We start from the raw sequence: 23606 nt of genomic DNA on the forward strand, positions 1-23606 counted from the left end.
GGTCGATAGGCCTGAGTTACCCGATGCTTGATAGGAGCAACTATACAGCATGGGCTCTCAAGATGAAGGTGTTTATTAAAACACAAGGGGTGTGGAACGCCATAGAATTGAAAGACCCAAATACTACAGTCGACGACAAGACTGACAAGGTGGCGTTATCGATGATTTATCAAGGAATCCCTGAAGAGATTCTGTTGACAATCGCAGACAAAGATACGGCAAAGAAAGCATGGGAAGCAATTAAGACCTTTTGCCAAGGAGCAGATCGGGTGAAGGCGGCGAAAATTCATACTCTAAAATCTGAGTTTGAAGTCATGACCATGAACGATGACGAGACAATAGATGATTTTCATATGAAAATGAATGGAATTGTTACTAACATCAGGGCGCTTGGAGAAAAGATGGATGAATCCTACAGAGTGAAGAAGTTTCTGAGAGTTGTCCCTTCCAAATTCCTGCAAATTACATCCACCATAGAACAGTTTGGGGATCTCAGTACTATGACAATGGAAGAAGCTGTGGGATCGTTACATGCTCATGAGGAACGTGTAAAGGGAAAAACGGAAACAAAGGAGAGTCGTTTATTGCTGACAAAAGAAAAGTGGGCAAAACGAGAGAAAACTGAAGGGAAGCTACTGTTGACTCGCGAGCAATGGATAAAACGTACTAACAAATAAGGGTCTTCAAGTTTCAAAACCAAGGCTGGTCGTCTTGACAAGAGTAATATAAAGTGTTACAATTATAGCATTTATGGACATTACGTTGTAGAGTGTAGAAAACCCGAGAAAAATAGAGAAACCAGGCAAGAAGCACACATGGTTCAAGTAGATGACGATGAACCAGCTCTGCTATTGGCAAAATGTGTGAAGGACGATGGAGTGGTGATGCTCACAGATAAAACAAGGCGTTACGCGGGATTTTATCGAAGAAAGATAATAAAGCAGGAGATACGAACATGTGGTATCTCGACAACGATGCGAGCAACCACGTGACAGGATCTCGCGAAAAGTTTACTGAGCTCGATGAGACAATCACATGCTTGGTGCACTTTGGTGATGGCTCGACCGTTAAAATTGAAGGAAAAGGGATTGTCACGATGTTGTGCAAAAATGGAGAAGAGAGATGCCTGTTCGACGTATACTATATCCCTAGCTTATGTAACAATATCATAAGCCTGGGACAAATGTCCGAAGATGACAACAAAGTAGTTCTGAAGGGGGATTTTCTGTGGATTTATGACAAGAAAGAAAGACTGTTAATGAAGGTCAAACGAGCACCAAATCGCCTGTACAAATTGCTAATTGAAACCGAAAAAAAGTGGTGTATGCTAGCTAAGGATGACGAGATGTCTAGGTTGTGGCATGTGAATTATCAAGCAATGCACATGATGTTGAAAGAGCGAATGGTTACTGGCATGCCTAGAATGGACCAACTGGAGAATGCTTGTGATGGATGCCTGATGTCTAAACATGCAAGGAAGAAATTTTCGAATAAATCGAAGTATGAAGCTGGGGATTTCCTTGAATTGATCCATGGTGACTTGTGCGGTTCTATTACTTCGGGAACAGCGTCTGGCTACGAGTATTTTTTCTCTTGGTTGATGATTTCACTCGTTTCATGTGGGTTTACTTTCTTAAAACAAAGGATGAATCATTGAAGGCTTTCAAGAATTTTCGTGTTTTAGTTGAGAAGGGAACAGAAAAATAAATTAAGGTGTTCGTGTCAAATAGGGGGGTGAGTTCACATCCAATGAACTCAAAGAATATTGTGAAGGTGCTGGAATAGAACGACACTATACAACTCCGTATACGCCCCAACAAAAACGGCGTAGTGGAGCGTATAACTGAACGGTAGTGGAGATGCCTAGGAGTTGTCTAAAGGAGATGAACTTGTCCGTTAAAATACGGGGAGAAGCTATCCGGTATTCCGTCTACATTCTTAACAGAGTCCCTACGAGAGCACTTACAAAATTGACACCATATGAAGCAAGGTATGGATGAAAACCAAATCTGAGTTATGTTCGTGTCTTTGGTTGCCTAGCATACATGAAAGTGCCAGGTAACTATGTGAAAAAAATGGAGGACCGCAGTAAAAGAGTTTTCAATTTAGGAAAAGAACCCGGTACAAAAGGATATCAGCTTTATGATCCTGCTGCTGATCGAATTTGTGTAAGCCGTGACGTGACTTTCAGATAATCAGAAAATTGGATATTGAGTGAAACGGATGTGGAGAGGAACAAGACAGAACAATTTACTGTGCAGTTTGAGGAGGTTAGCGAAGGTGAAAATCAGTCTGGGTTCACAGAGGGAAATGGAGATAACGTCTCACAAGAAAATAATCCAGCTACTCCTACTCATCAAACGAATGTCATTCAGTTAAATCGTGATGATTACGATGATAGTGTTGAACTCAGATTAATCAGAGATATATATGAAGAAACAGAAGAAGTGGAGACACGAGATGAATTATATCTAATGGGAGTTGATGAATTACGAAACTACAAACAAGCTGTCAAAGATGATGAGTGGAAACAGGCAATGGAACAGGAGATGAAATCTATTAAGGACAATGAGAGATGGGAATTAACGAAGTTACCACCGGGACAGAAAGTTATCGGGTTGAAATAGGTGTTCAAGCTTAAGAAAGATGCTGATGTAAGGGTTATTAAACACAAGGAAAGGCTCGTCGCCCATGGATATGTTCAGGAGTAAGGTGTCGATTATGACGAAGTATATGCTCCAGTCACAAGACTTGAAATGGTGAGGTTGCTGCTAACCTTGTCAGTCAAGAAAAACTGGGAGGTCCTCAACGGAGATATCAAGGAAGATGTCTACGTAGTTCAACCTGAAGGCTTTGAAAAAAACAGGCAAAGAACATTTTGTGTATAAGTTAAAGAAAGCTCTCTACGGTCTTCGACAGGCACCGCGAACCTGGTACACAAAGTTGAACCATTGTCTTGAAAAACCCGGTTTCATACGGTGTCTCTACTAGCCAGCAGTATACAAGAGAAAAGAAAATGACGGAACATTGATAGTAGAAGTATATGTTGATGACTTGTTAGTCACCGATTCGAATCCAGATTTGATGGAAACATTCAAAACTGAGATGAATCAAAAGTTTCAGATGAGCAATTTGGGAAAGCTTAGCTATTACTTGGGAATAGAAGTAAAGCAAAACGCAGGTCATTGTTCTGAAATAATCTGGATATGCTCGAAAGTTTCTTTAGAAAGCAAGAATGTTGGATTGCAACCCCACAACATATCCCATGGATCCAAAGATGCAGATTACGAGCGATGAAAGAGGCGAAGCAGTGGACACAACCATGTTCAAAAGTATGGCGGGGGTCTTCGTTATTTAGTGCATACAAGGCCGGACATTGCTTTTAGTGTGGGAATCGTTAGCCGTTATATGGAGAGGCCTACAAAGCTTCATTTGGAGGCAGTGAACAGAATCATGAGATACGTGAAGGGGACAATTCATTTCGGTCTGGTTTACTCTGAGAATAGCAAGAACAATGTGCTAAATGGGTTTTCTGACAGTGATTAAAGTAGGTCATCCGGACGATAGGAGGAGCATAAGCGGAATGGTTTTCTACTTGAATGACAGCGTTATAATTTGGATATCGCAGAAACAACGTTGCATAGCATTATCATCTTGTGAAGCAGAATTTATGGCTGCTACCGCAACTGCTTGTCAAGCCATATGGCTTCGAAATGTACTCAACCATATCACATCAGAAGCTGTTGGTCCAGTAATTCTATGTCTCGACAATCGTTCAACAATAGACTTGGCGAAAAACCAGATGTTCCATGGTCGAAGCAAGCACATAGATGTGCGGTACCATTTTATAAGGGAATGTGTGGAGCGGGGTGAAGTCATTCCGAGGCACGTGAATAGCAGTGAACAACGAGCAAATATACTGACAAAGGCTTTGATCAAGAACAAGTTTGAAGAAATGAGAAAGCTTCTGGGAGTTAAAAGTCTGAACGGACATGTTTGAGTTTAAATGGGAGATTGTTGAATGTGTAATATCAAACATGTGTTTAAATGTTTTCAACGTATTAGTTTGATTTGGTCATTAGGTAGTGGGCATCTTTTTAGGAGCATGGAATAAGTTAGTAGTAGGAAGTAGTTGCTTTCATGTCTTATTTTGTAGGATCTTATTTTGTGGAGTCTACCTGCATATGTATTTTGTTTTCTCAGAAATAAAGTTAAGAAGACTGTTGCAGGTTTTGCATATTTTATTTTCCCGTTTACATAAAAACAGTTAATAATATATTACATATATATACATAATAAAAAATTGGTTTGTTTTTTTCTTGACAAATAATGAAAATTGGTTTCTTTTTAATTGTAATATAAAAGTTATATGGCTAAAACAATTTTAATAGATATTTCTATTTATAAAATTAAATAGTTAAATGTCGATTAGCTGTTAGCGGTTTGAAATAATTGTTATGTTATGACTAGCTAATTTTGTGTTTTGACTAGCTAACTGTTTCCATTATTTCGACTATCCGATTGAATTTAACTGTTTCGAATAAACTGTTTGATAAAAAGTTATTTTAATTAACTTTTTTACTATTTATTTGGAAGAACTCCTTCTAATAATTTTTTCAAAATTAACTTTTTGAGATAAATAGTTTTTTAAAAACTAATTATCAAACACTAATATTAAAAATTTGATTTAATTAAACCTCTAATTTTAAACTTATAAAAGTATTTTCCAAAAATCTAACTTCCAAACGCAAGTTATTACTACTTCTTAAGGATGTGGGCTCATTACTTTTTTCCAATTTTTGTAGAGTCCGTTTAATATTTGGGCCGGGCTTACAAAGATACCATTTCATTAAATTCTATTGGACTGAGCCATGGGCTTGTTGGGTCTCTCAATACCAGTATTATACTTTCCCAAATATTGAACTATATTGACTAATGGACTATTTAATATGTGATTGTATAATTTTTAATCTTGTAGGGGCGTTTATTGAACAGAAAAAAAAATCACCGTTACCTACGTGGCAATATCAGACAAACCCGAATCGAACCCGACTCAAGTCGTAGCCTGATATATTTAGAGAAAAATTTGAAAGTGACCCGAACATGAATTGTTCAATCCAAAAGTGACCCGAAATGACTCGTTATCAAAAATTTCCTTTTTTTAAATTTAGCTCAAGTGCTTAAAAATTTATTATATGTTGTTCCAGTTCATGAGTTCGGCTTTCGTTTATCCCGATAATTTCTTAAAATATATATTCATTTATAAGATTATGAGTCATATTTGTCAAAAAAAACTTAATCTTTTTATATTATTTTAAATTGACTCATTTACAAACATGAACACGATCACGACCTGAATCCCGAAATTACTAACCGCTGAACGGCTGAAGGTGCGTATGAAAAAAATATGGTCCAGAACAGAATCAGATTCCAAGATATCAAAACATAAAATGGGCCGATTTTGCCAAACTAGCAGTTGACTAGGCCAAATTCCAAACGATAAGCATCTATATTATCTTATTATAAACAGAACACCCTTTATTTAATATTTACTCGGTACAGTTATTTGGTAATTGCTCGGTACAGTTATTGGGTACGACAATTAACAACTGTCAAATCTAAAGTCAGAAAAATGAGAACCATTGGATACAATAATAAAATATTATTATATTAATATTTAAACTGCTTTCATGGATTCAGGGTTCGAACCCCGTCAACAACTTATTATATTTAAACTTTTATATTTTTTATTTAAATAATATATTATATTATATTATTTATTTTCAGTCAAGTCTCAAATTATTATAAAACATACATTGTTATAATTTATTATATTCTTCAATTTATTTTTCAACAATTATTAAAAACTATCGAATGTTAAAAACAATCCGTGCATCGCATATCGAATGTTAAAAACAATTCGTGCATAGCACGGGTTATAGGCTAGTATAAATGTAAACCTCTATCAACCTACCCACGAGACCAGGCTCATGTCATACCCTAGTATACATGATGTATCTCATTTTCATCGGAGTTCACCTTTTTTTTCTTTTATATTTTTGTCAGGGGAGAATTGAATTTATTTAATTTTACTAAAAATTTCTTAATGTAAACTTTACAAACTAATGAAATATATATTCATTGATTTTTTTTGCATCATCTCTATAACTTCATGAGAAAAACTTGTATTTACGTAAAGGAAAATATTAGGGATACAAAATTAGTTCCCGTACTAGGGTACAAAATTATAAACTTCTTACCGTTTCTTTGAACTTTTAACCGGACTTTAAATGATAAAAAATATTTATCATAAATGACGGTATTTATGATAAAATTAGTGTAAAAATTCTCTCGTAAATGCCCTTTTGTATATGTAATGTCAGCATAACTCTGACCTAAAATAGGATCCATAAACTAACAATTTGGGATGAGTTGATAACTTATTTATACATACTACATGAACATAAAATCGGATACATGTAATAGAACCAAAGCTATACAATTAATAACTATATTTTTATGTGTTTTTTTTAATCGCAGGTAACCCGCAGCCGCTATCTTTCGGGTAAGCAATGGATAAACAATGACCTTCAAAACACGTGAATCAAGAAAAACCGCATTTAAGCGACAAACTCTGACTCATAAGCCATAATCATAAATTCTCCTACCGTGGGATGTGCTTTTGATATGTTGCTTCTTAATAAAAATTCTCACCAATAACAATTTCCTAGCTTATTACTCCCTCCGTCCCGTTAAACATTTCCCGTTTTGACTTCTGACACTGTTCATCGTAAGCGATTGACTACTAATTTATGTCTAATCTATAAGATCAAATATAATCATGAGTGATCTTGTTGAATTTGTATGTATGAGTACTTTAATACAATAAAATTTTTATATTTAATACTAATACGAAATTAAAGATATTAACAATCAAAATTATGCATTGATAAACGTGTACAACACAAAAATGAAACATTTTTCGACACGGAGGGAGTAAGTAATTTGAGTGGGTCCGTGTACATACATCAGATAAACTCGTAATATTAGTTTAATGAATGCATATTACGATATTTATGTTACGTACTTACGTAGAGTAATATTTACCGGTACATTTCCACTGAATTCGGGTGCAAGAGAAGAGAATAAAAATGGGAATATAGTGGTAAAGGGCTTATCCTCTGTCGTCCCAGATCCTGGGTTCGATCCTGGCTCACCACGAGAATTCTCACCCCGAGAATTGTTGAGAACAGATACTCATTTGTAAGGCTATAAGCCAAAATTAGTCAAAAAAAAATGGGAATATATTCATCGTCGAGAATAAATTCTTTAAAGCATATAAAGATGCTTGAAATCCAAGCAAACATGCCCTTAAATCTAAGCTAACTTACTTTAATTGTCTATTCCATCATGTTCTTACAACCATTTAATTATAATATGTGCATATTTATTAACTAAAAGTTAAACCCTAGCTTTTATGTGCCTCTGTAATACAGGCCTGTATGCTTTAAGAACAGGACAGCTACTCGTAGTACAACTGTGCACTAATTATTTACTATATAAATCAACAACTTTTCATAACCTAGTTAACTTGAGTAATTTATATTTCAACTCTTCGGGTTACTCCCTCCGTCCCGTTATACGTTTTCTATTTTGATTTTTGATACTATTTATGGTAAATGATTGACTATTAATTTACGTCTAATATATAAGATCAAATATAGCCATGAGTGATTTTGTTGAATTCATATTGATGAGTACTTTAATACAATGAAGTTTTTATACTTAATACTAATACGAAATTAAAGATATTACCCCCTCCGTACCTAAATACTTTTCCCATTTTGACTTTTATCATTGTTCACGTTAAGCGATTGACTATTAATTTACAGTTAATATATAAGATCAAACATATTCATAAGTGATCTTGTTTGTTGTATTCGTGTTTACGAGTATTTTAATACTGTGAAACTTTTATATTTAATACCAATACGAAATTAAAGATATTAACAATCAAAAACGTGCATTGACAAACGTGTACGACACAAATGGAAAAAGTATTTAGGAACAGAGGGAGTAACAATTAAAAGTTTGCATTGACAAACGTGTTCATCACAAATTGAAAACGTTTTAGGGACGAAGGGAGTACTTATTATTATAAGAGCAATAGTAGGAGTTTTAAATTGAAATTCAAAATTGTTACCGAATTATTTATCATATATTTTAATTGATGGTATACATACGATACAGTGATACGAAAAAAGGAAAGTGACCGTCACAAAAGTGACCGTCACTTGTTAGCAGTGTTCTAAAAATCGATCTTCTAAAAATCGATCTAGGCGGCCGCCTAGGCGGCGCCTAGGCGCTAGGCGGTGGTAAAACGCCCCGACTCGGATCTAGGCGGTGATTTAGGCGTTTTTTCAAAAAATCGGGATTAGGCGGACTAGGCGGTCAAAAATCGGTCCTAGGCGGTCAAAAATCGGTTCTAGGCGGTTTAGGCGGAAAATAATTAAAAAATATTTTTTTTTTCATTTTTATAATTTTAATTAATTTATTTCATAATTTCATATAATATCATGTCAATTTGTAATATAAAGTATTGGTAAGAATTAACAAGTAATCTAATATATTTCTTTTCTAACTTAAAATATAAAAATAACATATTATAATAATTTAAAAGTGTGAATTAAAATATAATTAATATTGTAAACCCAATAATTAGTACACAACGCATGTCAAATGTGTAGATATTGTTTAATACCATTCTAATTTCTTTTTCCAAACAAATATTTGACATATTGATCATTATATAATTATAAATATTAAAAATAATATTTATATTCTTCCGATTAATGTTTCGATTAATCTCCGACTTAGCGATTAATCTCTCGAAGGTACCCTTACCGCCCTGGCACGCCTAGCGATTTTTGGAACAGTGCTTGTTAGTTAGTTTTAATCGTTATTTTCAACCTAGTATAACCAATTAATATATACAACTGGTCGTATTTTTTATCTTCATTTTCAACTGAATATTAGCAAACTACATTGTTGATATCAATTATGATCCTAACTAACCCAGTACAGACTTAGAGTTGGTCGTTTTTCCGTCATCTTCTTCAACAGACAAAAATCAACAAAAATATCGGTAGAAAATATCATCATAATATGATCATTAACATTTTTTTATTAAATTTTGTTATTTGAATTTTCCTCCGGAAACAAATTTAAAGCCTCCGTCATTTCTCGTATTATAATAACGTAATAGTACCTATGTGCCATTTTAAATATTCAATTTAATTGTTAACATTTTTTTACCAATAACTTTTTAGTTATTCCCCGTATTTGCCCACATATTAATAATCAAGTGGAACGGAGAGAGTATACGAGGAAATAGCGGCTCGAGTGTGTACATGGCAGGGAAGAAATGTGATAATTTACAGAGAATTATATGAATAAACGGAACAGTGAAGCATAAAGAATGAAGATTTCTCGAGAGGAAGCATCTTACTTTAATTGCTAAAGAAGAAAGCATCTATTCTGTTTTGCATTTAGGTCGAAATTTAGGCCTGTCAATAGATCGGGTTTGGATCGGATCGGCCTAAATCCATATTCATATCCATTTATTTTTTCGGATTCGGATTCGGATCGGATCGGCTCCGAATTTTTTATAGGCCGATCTATATCCGGATCCGTTCGGATCACGGATTTCGGATCGGATATCCGCTCCATTTATGTATATTTACAAAATCTTTAATATACAAAAAGAAAATTTTATAAATTATAATTTTAACTAGCCGGTCAAAAAACATTGAAATGTGTGTAAAAATCAAAGAAACAAATAAAAAAACAGAGGGAGTAGTATTTTCATTCTCTGCAAATTCACGGGGTTTGACTTTGACTTTCAGATATAACTTAACTTGAATTAATTACATATTTTTTGCACATAAAAAATATAATTTGTTCATTTATAACACCATGGTTATAATAACACTAGTATTAAGCTCCGTTAAATTACCGATTTTATTGATTAATCATCCGATTAATTGTTTTAATATATTTTGTCGATTCGATTTTATAATCAGATTAATTACCGCATTTTTTTCTTAAATAAATATATTTAGTTTAATATATTAATTATTTTTAGATTTTATTAAATACATCTAATTAATCAATCCGATTAATCACGGATTATTTGATTAATTACTGAAAAATTGTTATACCGAATAATGTCGATTTCTACTTTTTAGAACAATGATATTAAGTAGAACGAAGGAAAAGAGAGTATCACCAAGGACCTTTTACTGCCATAACACTTTTTATGTGAATTAAATTCCAATATAAAAGATAATCGAATTCAATCGACTAATTCCAATCGAAAAATTGTTATTTTATAAAAAAAGAGGTCAATTTATATTGGAAAATCGAATTTTTCGAATCATACTTAATCAAAATGAGTTGGGGTATACATTGGTCATGTTAGTGGATTGGTCGATTATGACTGAGGAAGCACGTATTATGATTACTAACCTATGACCCGTGCTATGCACGAACTGATTATAACATTTATAATTTTATTATTTTACAAAAAATTAATTAAAAAAATAAATTATTATATATTATTGTGATTAATGAAGTTAAAATATTTACATATTATTTTGTATGTATTATATTATTGAAGGATTCAAAATTTATATAGTTAAAATCTTAAAAGGTCCTCCTAATATATAATAATTATTATATATTATTGTGCGGGTGTAGAGCCTGTAGGAAAGTTGGAGTCCTGAGTGTATGTGAATGATTTGATATTGTTTTATTAATATTGTTTTTTAATTTTTTCTTGATTTATTAGATATTTTGTTATATTATAATTTAAATTATTAAAATTAATTTTGAAAGTGTTTGATTCCTTACAAAAGAGGTAAGAAAAAAAAGTTGAGTACGATTATAAATTAAGTTGGATAATAATTCATAGAGTTTGTAGTTATATTAAATACATGATTTATAATTTTTAATTAAATTATATATTTTTTTAATTTAGTTTTAAAAAGTGATAACATACTTTTGAGAAAGGTGTTAACGAACCGACCAAACGAAACCATGTTTCACGGTATAGATATATACAGGGTTGTGTGACCACACATGCATGGCGAAGGAGGGAGGACAATCTTCTATTCCACAAAAGTGCTGGAGATCAAGGCCCAAATAAAAGGTATGGAGATATAACAAAACTAAAGAAGACTAGAAGAGAGTTAAAGGCCCCCATGAAGAAAGAATGGAGCTTTAATTAGGTGTATTTAATGTCTACTCGGTCGATTTTCTTGTACTCCTCCGTACCTCCCAAATGTTTACATTTGGATGGGGCGCTGAGTTTAAGAAAAATGATAAAGTATTGGAGAAAAGTTGAAAAAATGAATAAAGTAGTGGGACCGATTAATATTATATATATAAAGTGGGTATAGTAGAGGAAAGTAGTGGATGTAGTTAATTTAAAAATTATAAAAATTTTACTATTTTTGGAAAATTTTGAAATGTAAATAATTGGAAGGGACATCCCAAAAAGGAAAGTGTAAACAAATGGGAGGCACAGATGGAGTAATCGCTAAATTCTTGTTTCTTGCATTGTCATTGGCTATATTTGGACAATTCATTGTTTTCTCTTCAAGTGAGACTTGAGTATAAATATGTTGAGCATCTTTAAGGAAGGGTGTCAATTAAAATAGCGAAACATGCTAAACTATCATATGTTTTTATATTATATTATTTTCTTTTTTCTTTCTTTTTTCTTTTTTATTGTACGGAATCCGTAACCTTTACTTTTCGGGTAGACATGTAATATCCTGCAAATCACGTGAATCAAGATAAACTGTATTTGAGCAACATATTCTGGTTCAGGAGACATAACCATAAATTCTACTCTCGTGAGATTCGAACATGTGACCAAGAGAATAATTATCCGCTCTTTATTCAACTAAGTTAACCCTTGCGAGTTTTTTTTTTTCTTGTCTTATACTCTTTAACACTCTTCTCGAAAATATATGTTCCTGACAACTAAAGTTGTTAAAATATTGATGCATCATGTATATTTGAAACTAGATAGAGATTAAAGTTATGTGTGTGGTGAAAATATTTGCATTTTTCCGTTATGAGAGGCCCGTCAAAAAATGCCGAAAATTTGTTAATCTCTCCGTTCCAAGATACTAGTTCGTTTGACTTTTACGCGTATTTTAAGATGAATAAAAATGATAGTTTTATAATTTTTTTCTCAATTTTTTTTGAATAAATATATATATATATATATATTAAATTTTAACTCAGGTTTTTTTATAAAAAAATATGCGAAAATATGACTTTTATATACCTTAAACTACATGTAAAAACTCAAATACACTTGTATTTTCAAACCGAGGAAATATTTTGGTTGACAATCCTAAATTTCCAGTGAATAGTCAGCAAAATTGTCACGTCACATAATAATTTGACGCATTTTTTGACACCAGGATGGAGGTGCTTTCATGAGAAGTTTATAATTAGTTACTCCCTCCGTCCCGTTGATTTCTATACGTTTACTATTTGCACGCATTTCAAGACCTCTATAAAATATAGTTCCGTAATGTTTTTTTCAAATTTTTTTTTTAAATAAAAGTTTAAACATGAAATTTTTATTCAGAAAAACTCTTTTTTAAAAAAATATTGTAGAATTATATTTTAAATGAGTATTGAAAAGTGTGCCGAAAAGTAACGTATAGAATACAATGGGACAGAGGGAGTACATATTATAGGTACGTATTTTCTAAGTACGTTTTAACTTTTTCACTGCTGTATTTCCAACTCCATTTTTTTGGGTTCTTCGATCAACTAACGAATGTCCCGATTCTCATGAAAACCAGAGCTTGCATGAAATATAAACGAAGCTTTCATTGGATATATGCTGTCTGCAGAAAGGGATGATATGTATAGGCTGTTGCAGTCATATTTAAAGATTTGATTTCGTTGGATATTGCTTTCCTGTGAAGAGCTTGGCAATGCTACCCTATTTGTATACAAGGCTATAAAATACTCTAGCTACTAGTTAGTAGATCACAGACACAGCAATATTACTGACTGGGAATTAAAGTGGATGACACACACTGATTTTATTATTTTAGTGCCCGATTGCCCGTTCCGGAAATCTTAAAATAAAAAATAAGTATTTTTCTGTTTCTGAAAATGTTTCTTATTTGTATTGGACACGTTTGTTATGCACACTTTTAATTGTTAATATATTTAATTTCGTATTAGTATTAAATATAAAAACTTCATTGTATTAAGGTACTCATAAATACGAATTTAAAAAGATCACTCATGACTATATTTAATCTTATAGATTAGACGTAAATTAATAATCAATCATTTATCATGAATAATGTCAGATTTCAAAATAGGAAACGTATAATGGGACGAAGGGAGTAACTTATAACTTAAACCGAATAAGTGACTGATAAGCGATAAGTTGATAAATACTTATAAGTTATACAAGTGTTTGGATAATTTAACTTATAAGTCAGATTTTTTTTATTTAAATGAACTAAAATAATTTTTTTAAATATAATTTTTTTAATTCTTATATTTTAAGTTAGATTAACATTTAAAAGAATATATTTTAAAACTAAAATTAATAAAAAAAATGAAAAATAAAAAATAAGTTTAGAAAAAATACGTCGTTACCAACATTGAACCTATCAGTTTATAAGTTGTAAATTCAACTTATAAATTAGGTCGACAAACACTCATCAATAAATTGTTGCGGGCGTATATATAAGTCAATATGCTCACTTACAAGATTTGCCAAACAAGCCTTAATAGTATAATTTACTGCTTATCTAGCTATATAATTAAGTGAGATTAAGTAATGTCTCTTATCATCCTATGTATATAATCTCTTTAATACTTGGCTCATATTAGCACATTGCTTACAATCTTAACAATTAAAAGGCACAAATTAAACAAAATGGTGAAAATAAGAGAATCATGTACAAGAGAATGACTGTAGGGTATTACATGAGTTTATAACATTTTCTCGTATAAATATTTGAACAGAGCTTATTAGTGTATTAAAAACTCAAGGAAAATGAAGATCCACATCGTATTCAGTTAGATAAAATGGATATCTGGGTGCAAGTTTATGATTTGCCCAGGGGATTGTTTTATGAGAACATCTTTGTGAATATTGGGAATTTTGTGGGAACATTTGTAAGTTCTGATCCTGGAAATATTAGTGGTGGATGGAAGATGTATGCACGTATACGGGTAACTATGGATATTAATAAACCACTGTGGCGTAGAATGAAGATTAAAAAGGAGGGTGGAGAATGGAGTTGGGTTAATTTTAAGTATGAACGTTTGAGCACATTTTGTTTTGTGTGTGGTATGCTTGGGCATCTGGAAAGAGATTGTGGAATAGTCTATGCAAATCCGGAAAAGGAAATCGCTAGAGCTTATGGTGTGTGGTTACGGGCACCTACTAGAAACATGAAGAATCAGAATATGGGAGCAAGATGGTTAAGAAATGAAATTGATGAAGCTGCAACAAGGACTGCAAATACGGCCAAAACACACCAGACTACCACCAGCGACGGCAAGGATAAGGCGGAGGCACGATTCATGGAAGTGGATGGTAAATTGACCGAAATTACAGGCGATAATGGGGGGATTCGGTTTATGCAGCGTGATCAATTTGGAAACAAACCTGTCAATCAAGGGGAGAACATCTCGGGAGGGAAAGATTTTGAAAATATTACAGATGTTTTGGATCCTAAAAGGAGGCGTACAGATAAGGAACATACTGATGTGATTAACGGATTGGAAATCCCAGCTGGGCCTATATTAAATGATGGGCCAAAAAACTTGCAAGAGGCGGGTCCTGTGTTGCAGGCCCGCCTAGAAAAATGAGTCTTCTAGCCTGGAACTGTCGTGGGCTGGGCAAATCACGTACAGTTCAATTTTTAAAGGAAATTGTCCAACAAATAAAATCTTCTTTTATTTTCTTATCTGAAACGTTAACAAACAAGAATAAAGTAGAGGTAATCTGTAAGGCATTAAACTTTGCAGGGTGTCTGGTTGTGGATTCTCGGGGTCATAGTGGAGGTTTGGCACTACTATGGAAAAATGAGGGAGGATGTACAATCAGGGAAACTAGTAATCACTTTATTGATTTTGAGGTAGAGAATGCGCAAGTAGGTAGGTGGAGATATACTGGTTTTTATGGATGTCCGGAAGCGGAGAGACGTCGTGAGTCATGGGGGATAATTCGATATTTAGCTAGTAATTCTGAGTTGCCATGGTGTATTATAGGGGATTTTAATGACCTGATGTTTGCTGATGAAAAAAGAGGAAGACGGGATCACCCGCGTAGAAACTTGATTGGATTTAGTGATACTGTGCATGATTGTGGCTTGATAGACTTGGGATTTATTGGTGAAAAATACACTTGGGAAAAATCTAGGGGGAAGGATACTTGGATACAGGAACGTTTGGATCGAGGTATGGCGACTCAAGAATGGCGTAATTTTTTTCCAACAGCAGAGGTAAGGGTGCTTGAGGTGGCCACGTCTGATCATCTTCCATTACATTTGCAATTAAATAAGCAAGTGTTTGTGCCAAGAAGCAGGAGGTTTAAATTTGAAAACATTTGGATCAGAGAAAAAGAGTGCTTTAATCTGATAAAGAATAGCTGGGAGTGTAGTGATGGGAAGGATATTTTAGAAAAAATAAACTACTGCTGCCTTCGTTTGGAAGAATGGGGAGGAGGTTTAAATCATGAATTTAAACGTGATTTACAGGAATGTCGACAAAAGTTACGAAAGCTCAGGTCTCGTCGAGATAGAAGTGGAATCCAGATGTACAATGAGGTGCGTTGGAAGTATTTGAATCTATTGGAGAAGAAGGAGATATATTGGAAACAGCGTGCGAAACAATTCTGGTTACAAGAGGGTGATCAAAATACTCGGTTTTTTCATAGACAAGCTTCAACACGTCGGAAAAATAACAGCATCCAACGTATTAAAGATGAGAATGGAGAGTGGAAAGAAAGGGCAGAAGATATTCAAGAGGTAATCATGAATTATTTCTCATCTGTGTTTGCAACCTCGACACATGGTGGTAGTTTGACGAGTCGAGAACAGGTTAACCAAGTCTCTGCAGACGATAATGAGGAGTTGATGGCTGAGGTAACGGATATTGAAGTAAAGGAAGCTGTGTTCTCAATGCACCCAGAAAAGTCACCAGGGCCGGATGGACTAAATCCAGCCTTTTTTCAAACTTATTGGGGAATTGTTGGGGGTGATGTGAGTAAAGTTTGTCAGAATTTTATGGCTACAGGAGAGCTTCCTACTGGGATTAATCGAACATTGGTATGCTTAATTCCGAAGGTGAAAATGCCAACATCAATGACAGAGCTACGTCCCATCTCGCTTTGTAATGTGTTGGTACGTATTGTATCTAAAGTTATGGCGAATAGGTTGAAATCTTGTTTGGGAAAGTTGGTTTCAGACAAACAAAGCGCTTTTATGGAGGGAAGATTACTGACTGATAACGCTTTGATCGCTTTTGAGATAAATCATTACATGAAAAGACTTACCCAGGGGTCGAAAGGTGTAGCAGGGTTAAAGATAGATATATCCAAGGCGTATGATAGATTAGAATGGGGGTATATAAGGAATATGTTGCAGAAGTTTGGGTTCAGTGAGTCATGGAATAACAGAATCATGCAGTTAATTACCTCGGTGTCGTATAGTTTCTTGCAGAATGGTATGACTTTTGGAGAGGTAGTGCCACAGCGAGGGGTACGTCAAGGTGACCCTTTATCACCTTATATATACATTCTATGTGCTGAGGGCTTAAGTGCTATCATTAGACGTAATGAAGAGGCTGGTTTATTGCACAGATGTACTATATCTAGAGGTGCACCTGCTATATCTCACCTTTTATTTGCTGACGATTGTTACTTTTTCTTTAAAGCAACAAAATCAGAAGCAGGTGTGATGAAACGAATTCTGGATAGATATGAAGCCATCTCAGGTCAGATGATAAATAAGAGTAAATCTACTATTAACTTCTCTTCAAATACGAAGGAAGGAGATAAAATAGAAGTTTGTGAGCAGCTGGGGATTAGAGCCATTCAGATGCCAGATAAATATTTAGGTATGCCAATGAATATAGGCCGGAGTAAAATATCAACATTTTCTTTTTTGAAGGATCGGGTTGAGAAAAAACTACATGGATGGCAGAACCAGGCTTTATCGAAGGCAGGCAAGATGATCCTGTTAAAATCAGCAGCTCAGATGGTCCCGAATTTTTGGATGAATATGTTTTTAATACCTGCAGAGGTGTGTGATAGCATTGAGAAAAAGATGAACGCATTCTGGTGGGGCAATGGTAAGGAAAAGAAAGGGATAAAATGGATGTCGTGGGAGAGACTCTGCAATGTTAAAGAGGATGGTGGACTGGGTTTTAAAAATCTCAGGAGCTTCAACATAGCTATGTTGGCAAAACAAGCTTGGAGGCTCATCAATAATACAAATCCTCTGGTAACAAGCCTTATGCGTGCTCGATACTTCCCAAAGTCAGATTTTCTAAATGCCAAACTTGGAACAAACCCTAGTTATGTCTGGAGAAGCATCTTCGAAGCAAAAGATGTGATTGCACAGGGATGTAGAAGAAGAATTGGAGATGGACAAAGCACAAGAGTATGGCATGTGCCATGGTTACCTTGTATGGAAAACGGAAATCTTACAACTGTTATGCCTGAGGAACTTAAGGATATAACAGTTCATAATTTATTTATGGAGAATCAAAAGGAGTGGGATGATGATATTCTCCGGGACATTTTTAATGAGAGGGACATAGATCTTATCAAGCAGGTACAATTGCAGAGGAGAAATATAGTGGATTCGTGGTTTTGGTTATTTGATAACAAGGGTGAATTCACTGTGAGAAGCTGCTACAGAAAAATACGTGGTGAAAATGCATGCCCAGACAGAAGTTTTTGGAACAGATTATGGAGTTTAAGGCTGCCAAGTAAGGTCATAAACTTTATATGGAGAGCTTGTCGTAATTGTTTACCTACTGCTGCCACTTTGGTGAAGAGAAATGTTAATATTAGTACGATATGTTCATGGTGCCATACATATACGGAGGATGACAAACATGTGTTGTTCGAGTGTAAGTTTGCAGTGGATGTGTGGGAGGTGATGGGGCTTCGGCATCTGATCACAGTGTGGCCTAATGATTCAGTAATGTCAGTGTTCCAACGAGTGTTTCAGTCAGTAAACAAAGGTCAAGCAGGAATGGTGGGCATGGTGTGCTGGAATCTTTGGAATCGACGGAACTGCTGGGTATGGGATCATGTAAATATATCTATTGTTGGCTTGAAATCCAGAATCCATCATATGCTGGATGAGTGGAATAAAGCTCAGGAGGAAAAACAGAAAGCAGCAGCACTCCTTCAGAATAGAGATCGAACGTGGCGTAAACCACCTGCAGGATGGATTAAGATTAATACTGATGCTGCTTGTGTTCCAGGGACGGATCAGTTTGGGATTGGTTGTGTTGCTCGAGATGAACACAGTTGTTTCTTACGAGCTCGGTGTACTTTAATTCACAGAAGTGTGCAGTCCCGGGAAGCAGAAGCGATAGGATTGAGAGAAGCTTTGTCGTGGATTAAACATTGGCGTAATACCAAATGCATTTTTGAATGTGACGCAAAATTGGTAGTTGATGCAGTGAATGGAGATCGAGGGTACTCAAACTTTGATATGCTGATTGAAGATTGTGTTGATATAATTAAACACTTTGATGAAGTGTTAGTGACTTTTGTCCATAGGTCTGCGAATAATGTAGCTGATTTGTTAGCTAAGGCTGCATATTCTATGGCAGGTCTACAGGAGTGGATACATACTGCTCCGGATTTTATTACATGTAATCTTGATTTTGAGAAAGCTTAATCAATGCAAGTACGTTTTTTCTCAAAAAAAAAAAAAAATAATAAAATGATAAATTTGTTATTTCAGAATGAGTTACTGGAATTTACAAAAATATCATTAAATTTGCGTGGGAGGAGTTTGTAATCTCACGGGAGTTACTGAGGGCATTCTCAGACCCATTTTTATCAATTAAAAATGACGAAGTCACAAGTAATTAAATCAAAGTATCTTTCTCAAATATCTTTTTACAAAAATAATGCATTGTACCTTTTTATACTAGCGAAATCAAACATTTTTTTCCCATTGCATATATGATCGATTTCGGTTCTTGTCACTAGACTCTATCCTTACTCGCCAACTGTGCAACATATTTGACAATAGAGATGTTAATTTCGGATTTTAGATCGTGTTCGTATTTGTAAACGGATCAATTTCGGGTTATATAAGTTGTGTTTAATTTATTTTCAGATTTTCACTTGATAAATCGGATTACAAATCGAATCGGGTGCGGGTCAAATTTCGGGTCATGTCCGAGATTACTGTCCCTACTTGACAGTGATGTAATTACAATTTAGAGGGTTAAATACGTACATAAATGGAGGAAAGCATAACGCTGATTAGATTGTATGGATTTGTATGTTCTCCGAGACGATAACCTTATTCACGTGCCTTGGTACACAAACAGAAACGGAAGTTCGTATTTACTTCTGATTTTTTTAATATACGGCGTTTGACTTTCTGACACACATGTTTAGGAGGTTTGACCGTATAGTAAAAATTAATTTTTTCAAAAAATTATTTTTGTGAATAAAAGTTTTGATCTCATATTTTTATTCAGAAAAAGAATTTTTTAAAATAATAATTCTAACTATGTAATCAACCCTCCTCAATATGTGTGACAAAAAGTCAAACGTCATATAATGAAAAAAAGAGGGAATAATAAACGAGCTAGCAATAGATACACTTTTGACTATTTTCAGATACTCTCAACGTATCTTTCTTGCTAAACAGTATAATAATATTCACTTTGTTCTTTTTTATATGTTCATTTTATTTATTTTTTGAAATTAAATTGACCAATTTTTAATTTAACATTATAAATTATTAATTAATAATTTTTCGAATCTGAAATTTACGGTTTAAAATAGACTAAATGTATTTTTCAATAATATATTTTTTTATCATTTTTTCAATTATATAATAGGTGTAAATTTCGATCAAATTTTGATCAATTTGACTAGTCAAAAATCAAAATAGACATATATATAGAAACGGATAGAGTAATATACACATGAATCGAGACCAGTCAAAAGCACACAATTGTTACGTCATATCGTATTGTGGAAACTTTATCTTTATACATGTAGCACAATTTTTTTCGTTATCATATACGGCTAACAATCGCTTGATCGTATTCATTCCGGGATAAAATGTAAGTATTACTAGTCAAATCAATTCACAATTATATAGAAATGAATTTTTGGTAAAAAAAATAGCGGCGGGATACGTATCCCGTCATTTTCCTATAATTTTGAAATATGTTATAAACAAAATATAAACCAACTTTTCTTTTTTCTAATTCGTATATATTTCTCATATGATATGCCGAGATTAATTTAGTATTTCTTTTTGTAGAGCCAAGCTTGCTTTCTCTTGTTAAAAAACGCACCCTATTCTTCTTAAATTTGCATCGCATTTGTTCTTCTTGAATCTCTCTCCTAAAGAAGAAGCTGAGAGAGAGAGAGAGATTGGGAGAGAGGGAGAGAGGCAGAGAGAGAGCTAGAGAGAGAGGGAGAGGGAGAGACAGAGAGAGAGAGAGAGAGAGAGAGAGAGAGAGAGAGAGAGAGAGTTCCATTCCTCGAAGAAGGTAAACAACAATACAAATATGAATTCGCATCACGAAAACCGAGGCATGTCAGCATGTGTTCAAGGCGACTCCGGTCTAGTTCTCACCACTGACCCTAAACCTCGTCTCCGATGGACTGTTGAGCTCCATGAACGCTTTGTTGATGCTGTTACTCAGCTTGGGGGACCAGATAGTACTTATTCTATACCTATTTATCTCTCCACAATCACACACTTATCGTTAAGATCATTAAAATTCTATGCACCCACACACATATATAAACACACGATTTTTTTTCTTAAATTCACAAACTCTGGCATGATTTTTTTCTCATATGTATCCTTTATAAGATCCAGTTAAGACCTTCATCTTAAAACCTTAAGGTTTTAGATGGTTTTAGCCTGGTCTCTAACCGTGTATGAGTTTTGATGAACTAGTTACTCAACAATTAGCAGAGATAATTAACTATATACATATACCTTGATCATGAGAATTTTATATATATAGGTGCCTGAGCACACGAGTGTTGTGATTCATATACAGTTGTAACAATTGCAAAATACTTATAATTTTTAGTCGATTTTTGCAGAGGCTACACCGAAGACGATTATGAGAGCCATGGGTGTGAAGGGGCTTACTCTTTATCATCTAAAGAGTCACCTTCAGGTTTGAACAAGAGACAAATTTTCCAGCCCTTGTGCTTCCTTTTTTTCTTTTGTAAATTTTCCACTTTAATCTCTTTGTTGATCTTGACAAGTTTTCATCTCTTTTTCTTTTTGCTCTTTGTGTTATTAATTGATTTGTATGGCTTTGATCAGAAATTTAGGCTTGGAAAACAACCCCACAAGGAATTTAGTGATCATTCGATTAAAGATGGTGAGAGAGGTGTGACTCCTTTTATAGCTCAATTACTCGAAATTAAGACCATGTTTAATTATTAATTATATGCATTTTATTTATTTTTACATTGCAGCAGCTGCTTTAGATCTGCAGAGGAATTCTGCATCCTCCTCCGGATTGATGGCTCGTAGCATGAATGAGTAAGTCGATCATATGCACCGGAAATTTTATATATCATGTCTGCAATTCTTGATGTTTATTCCTTTCCTTTTAATTTAGTTGTGGGAACAAGTTGTATACGACAATTTGGCATTACTGCTCAGAGTTTATGTATAACTGGGAAAGAAAATTGCCATTTTTAATTTCTGAGTTTTTCAATTTGGTTAGATTTAATGTAATTGCACTAATTTTTACACGATTAATGCAAATAGGATGCAAATGGAGGTGCAAAGAAGATTGCACGAACAATTGGAGGTATGCTGATACAACAGAAGTATTCTTAATAGGATCGGATATTGATGATTCTTAGAATTTGCAGATTTTATAATATTTTTGTTACGTATCAATCATTAGGTGCAACGACACCTCCAATTGAGAATTGAAGCTCAAGGGAAGTACATGCAAACAATCCTAGACAAAGCTTGCCAAACTCTTGCTGGTGAAAACACGACGAATTCCAGCTTCAGAGGAGTGCCTGAGCATGTTTCCGGTCCAAAAGAATATAACCATTCCCTCAATTTTCCCTCTTTTCAGGATCTTAATTTATATGGAGGTGATGAACAAGTTGAACTTGATGGTTACAGTAGTATTGGAGAAAAGAGGCCTAACCCTAATTATACCAGTGGTAGCGGTAAGAGCCATATAATTTGGTCAGACGATCTTCTTCTACATGAGGCAAGTGGAAGTGCAGCTTCTTGTCTTGGTTCTCAAGATAATGATCATGATCAGATTCAAATTGATGGTGCTGATATGGATTCTGTGGCTGACTTCTATGAACAAAAGCCAATTCTTCGCGGAGTTTCCATTGATGATCAGAAATTTGATGCATTCTCTAAATTAGAAAGACCGTCGCCAAGAAGACCAAATCTTCAGGCCGAAAGGATGAGCCCTATGATTGCTGGTGGCATATCGCGAGGGGCTTCTCCTTTCGGGTGAAACACTAAACAAAAGTTGCGATTAATATAGGAGAAATACTTGACTTTACCTAATTACATTTTCTTGGAGATTTTGGTATACAGAGTCTCAGAAACAGTTTTTATATGCTGACATGAGGGAACTGGCTTGCATGAGTGTAAATGTATGAGATCAATTACGTACTAATGCATGCATGCATGATTCGGTGTACATTGATGCATATGCTGCAGTGAATGATCAGAGTGATGTTTAATTCTTAGAATGTAAATAATTATTGGTGTTTTATCGTCATCCGATAGTTAAATTTTAAATACTCACACACGAGTGTCTCTGCAGGGAGACAAACCTCTGTTTACTTCATTACCACCATGAGTATATTGTGCTCTTGACTCTTGACAAAGGTTCTTATATATATTTTATGAGTTTGATACATTTTTATTGGTGGAGTTGTTGTAAATGCAGGGGTCCATCAATATTTATGATTAGAGGATGAATCACCAAATTCATGTGAGTTAATACTTATTGTGTGTCATTGGGCATATATTAGGAAACCCGTATATTTATCGGTTGTTTTTGTTGATATTTAGGTAGATTGAGTATGATTGTTATATGTTCTTTACTTGTAGACAAATTTGCTAATCAATCATTTGATTTTGAACAAACTACTCCATATGATTGCAAATTTATGACACAATCGAAAGGAAAGCTAGATGAGTTGGGGTTTTGGGGAACACATAAACTCTAAACAATTAAAGCCTAGATATAATACTAGCTAGGTAGTAGGAGATTGCTAAAGAGGCATCATCATTCATCGGGAAGTGCGAAAA

At 34.3% G+C, this 23606-nt stretch overlaps 1 protein-coding gene across 5 annotated transcripts; it reads left to right on the forward strand.

Annotated features, from left to right (window-relative positions):
* Nucleotides 1-20600: 20600 nt before the first annotated feature.
* LOC141689847 (myb family transcription factor IPN2-like) lies at nucleotides 20601-23211 on the forward strand. 5 transcript variants are annotated; one of them, XM_074494337.1, is made up of 6 exons: nucleotides 20601-20998; nucleotides 21395-21471; nucleotides 21624-21681; nucleotides 21782-21845; nucleotides 22077-22119; nucleotides 22219-23211. In XM_074494337.1, the coding sequence occupies exons 1-6, from the start codon at nucleotides 20845-20847 to the stop codon at nucleotides 22798-22800; spliced, it is 978 nt and encodes a 325-aa protein (XP_074350438.1). In that variant the 5' UTR covers nucleotides 20601-20844; the 3' UTR covers nucleotides 22801-23211. The 5 variants fall into 5 exon arrangements, with proteins under 5 accessions (XP_074350438.1, XP_074350435.1, XP_074350436.1 ...); XM_074494334.1 differs by having other exon boundaries at nucleotides 20602-20998; nucleotides 21624-21690; nucleotides 21779-21845; XM_074494335.1 differs by having other exon boundaries at nucleotides 20602-20998; nucleotides 21624-21690.
* The last annotated feature ends 395 nt before the right edge of the window (nucleotides 23212-23606 follow it).

Source organism: Apium graveolens, chromosome 10 (genome assembly GCF_009905375.1).
Source record: "Apium graveolens cultivar Ventura chromosome 10, ASM990537v1, whole genome shotgun sequence".
NCBI lineage: Eukaryota > Viridiplantae > Streptophyta > Magnoliopsida > Apiales > Apiaceae > Apium > Apium graveolens.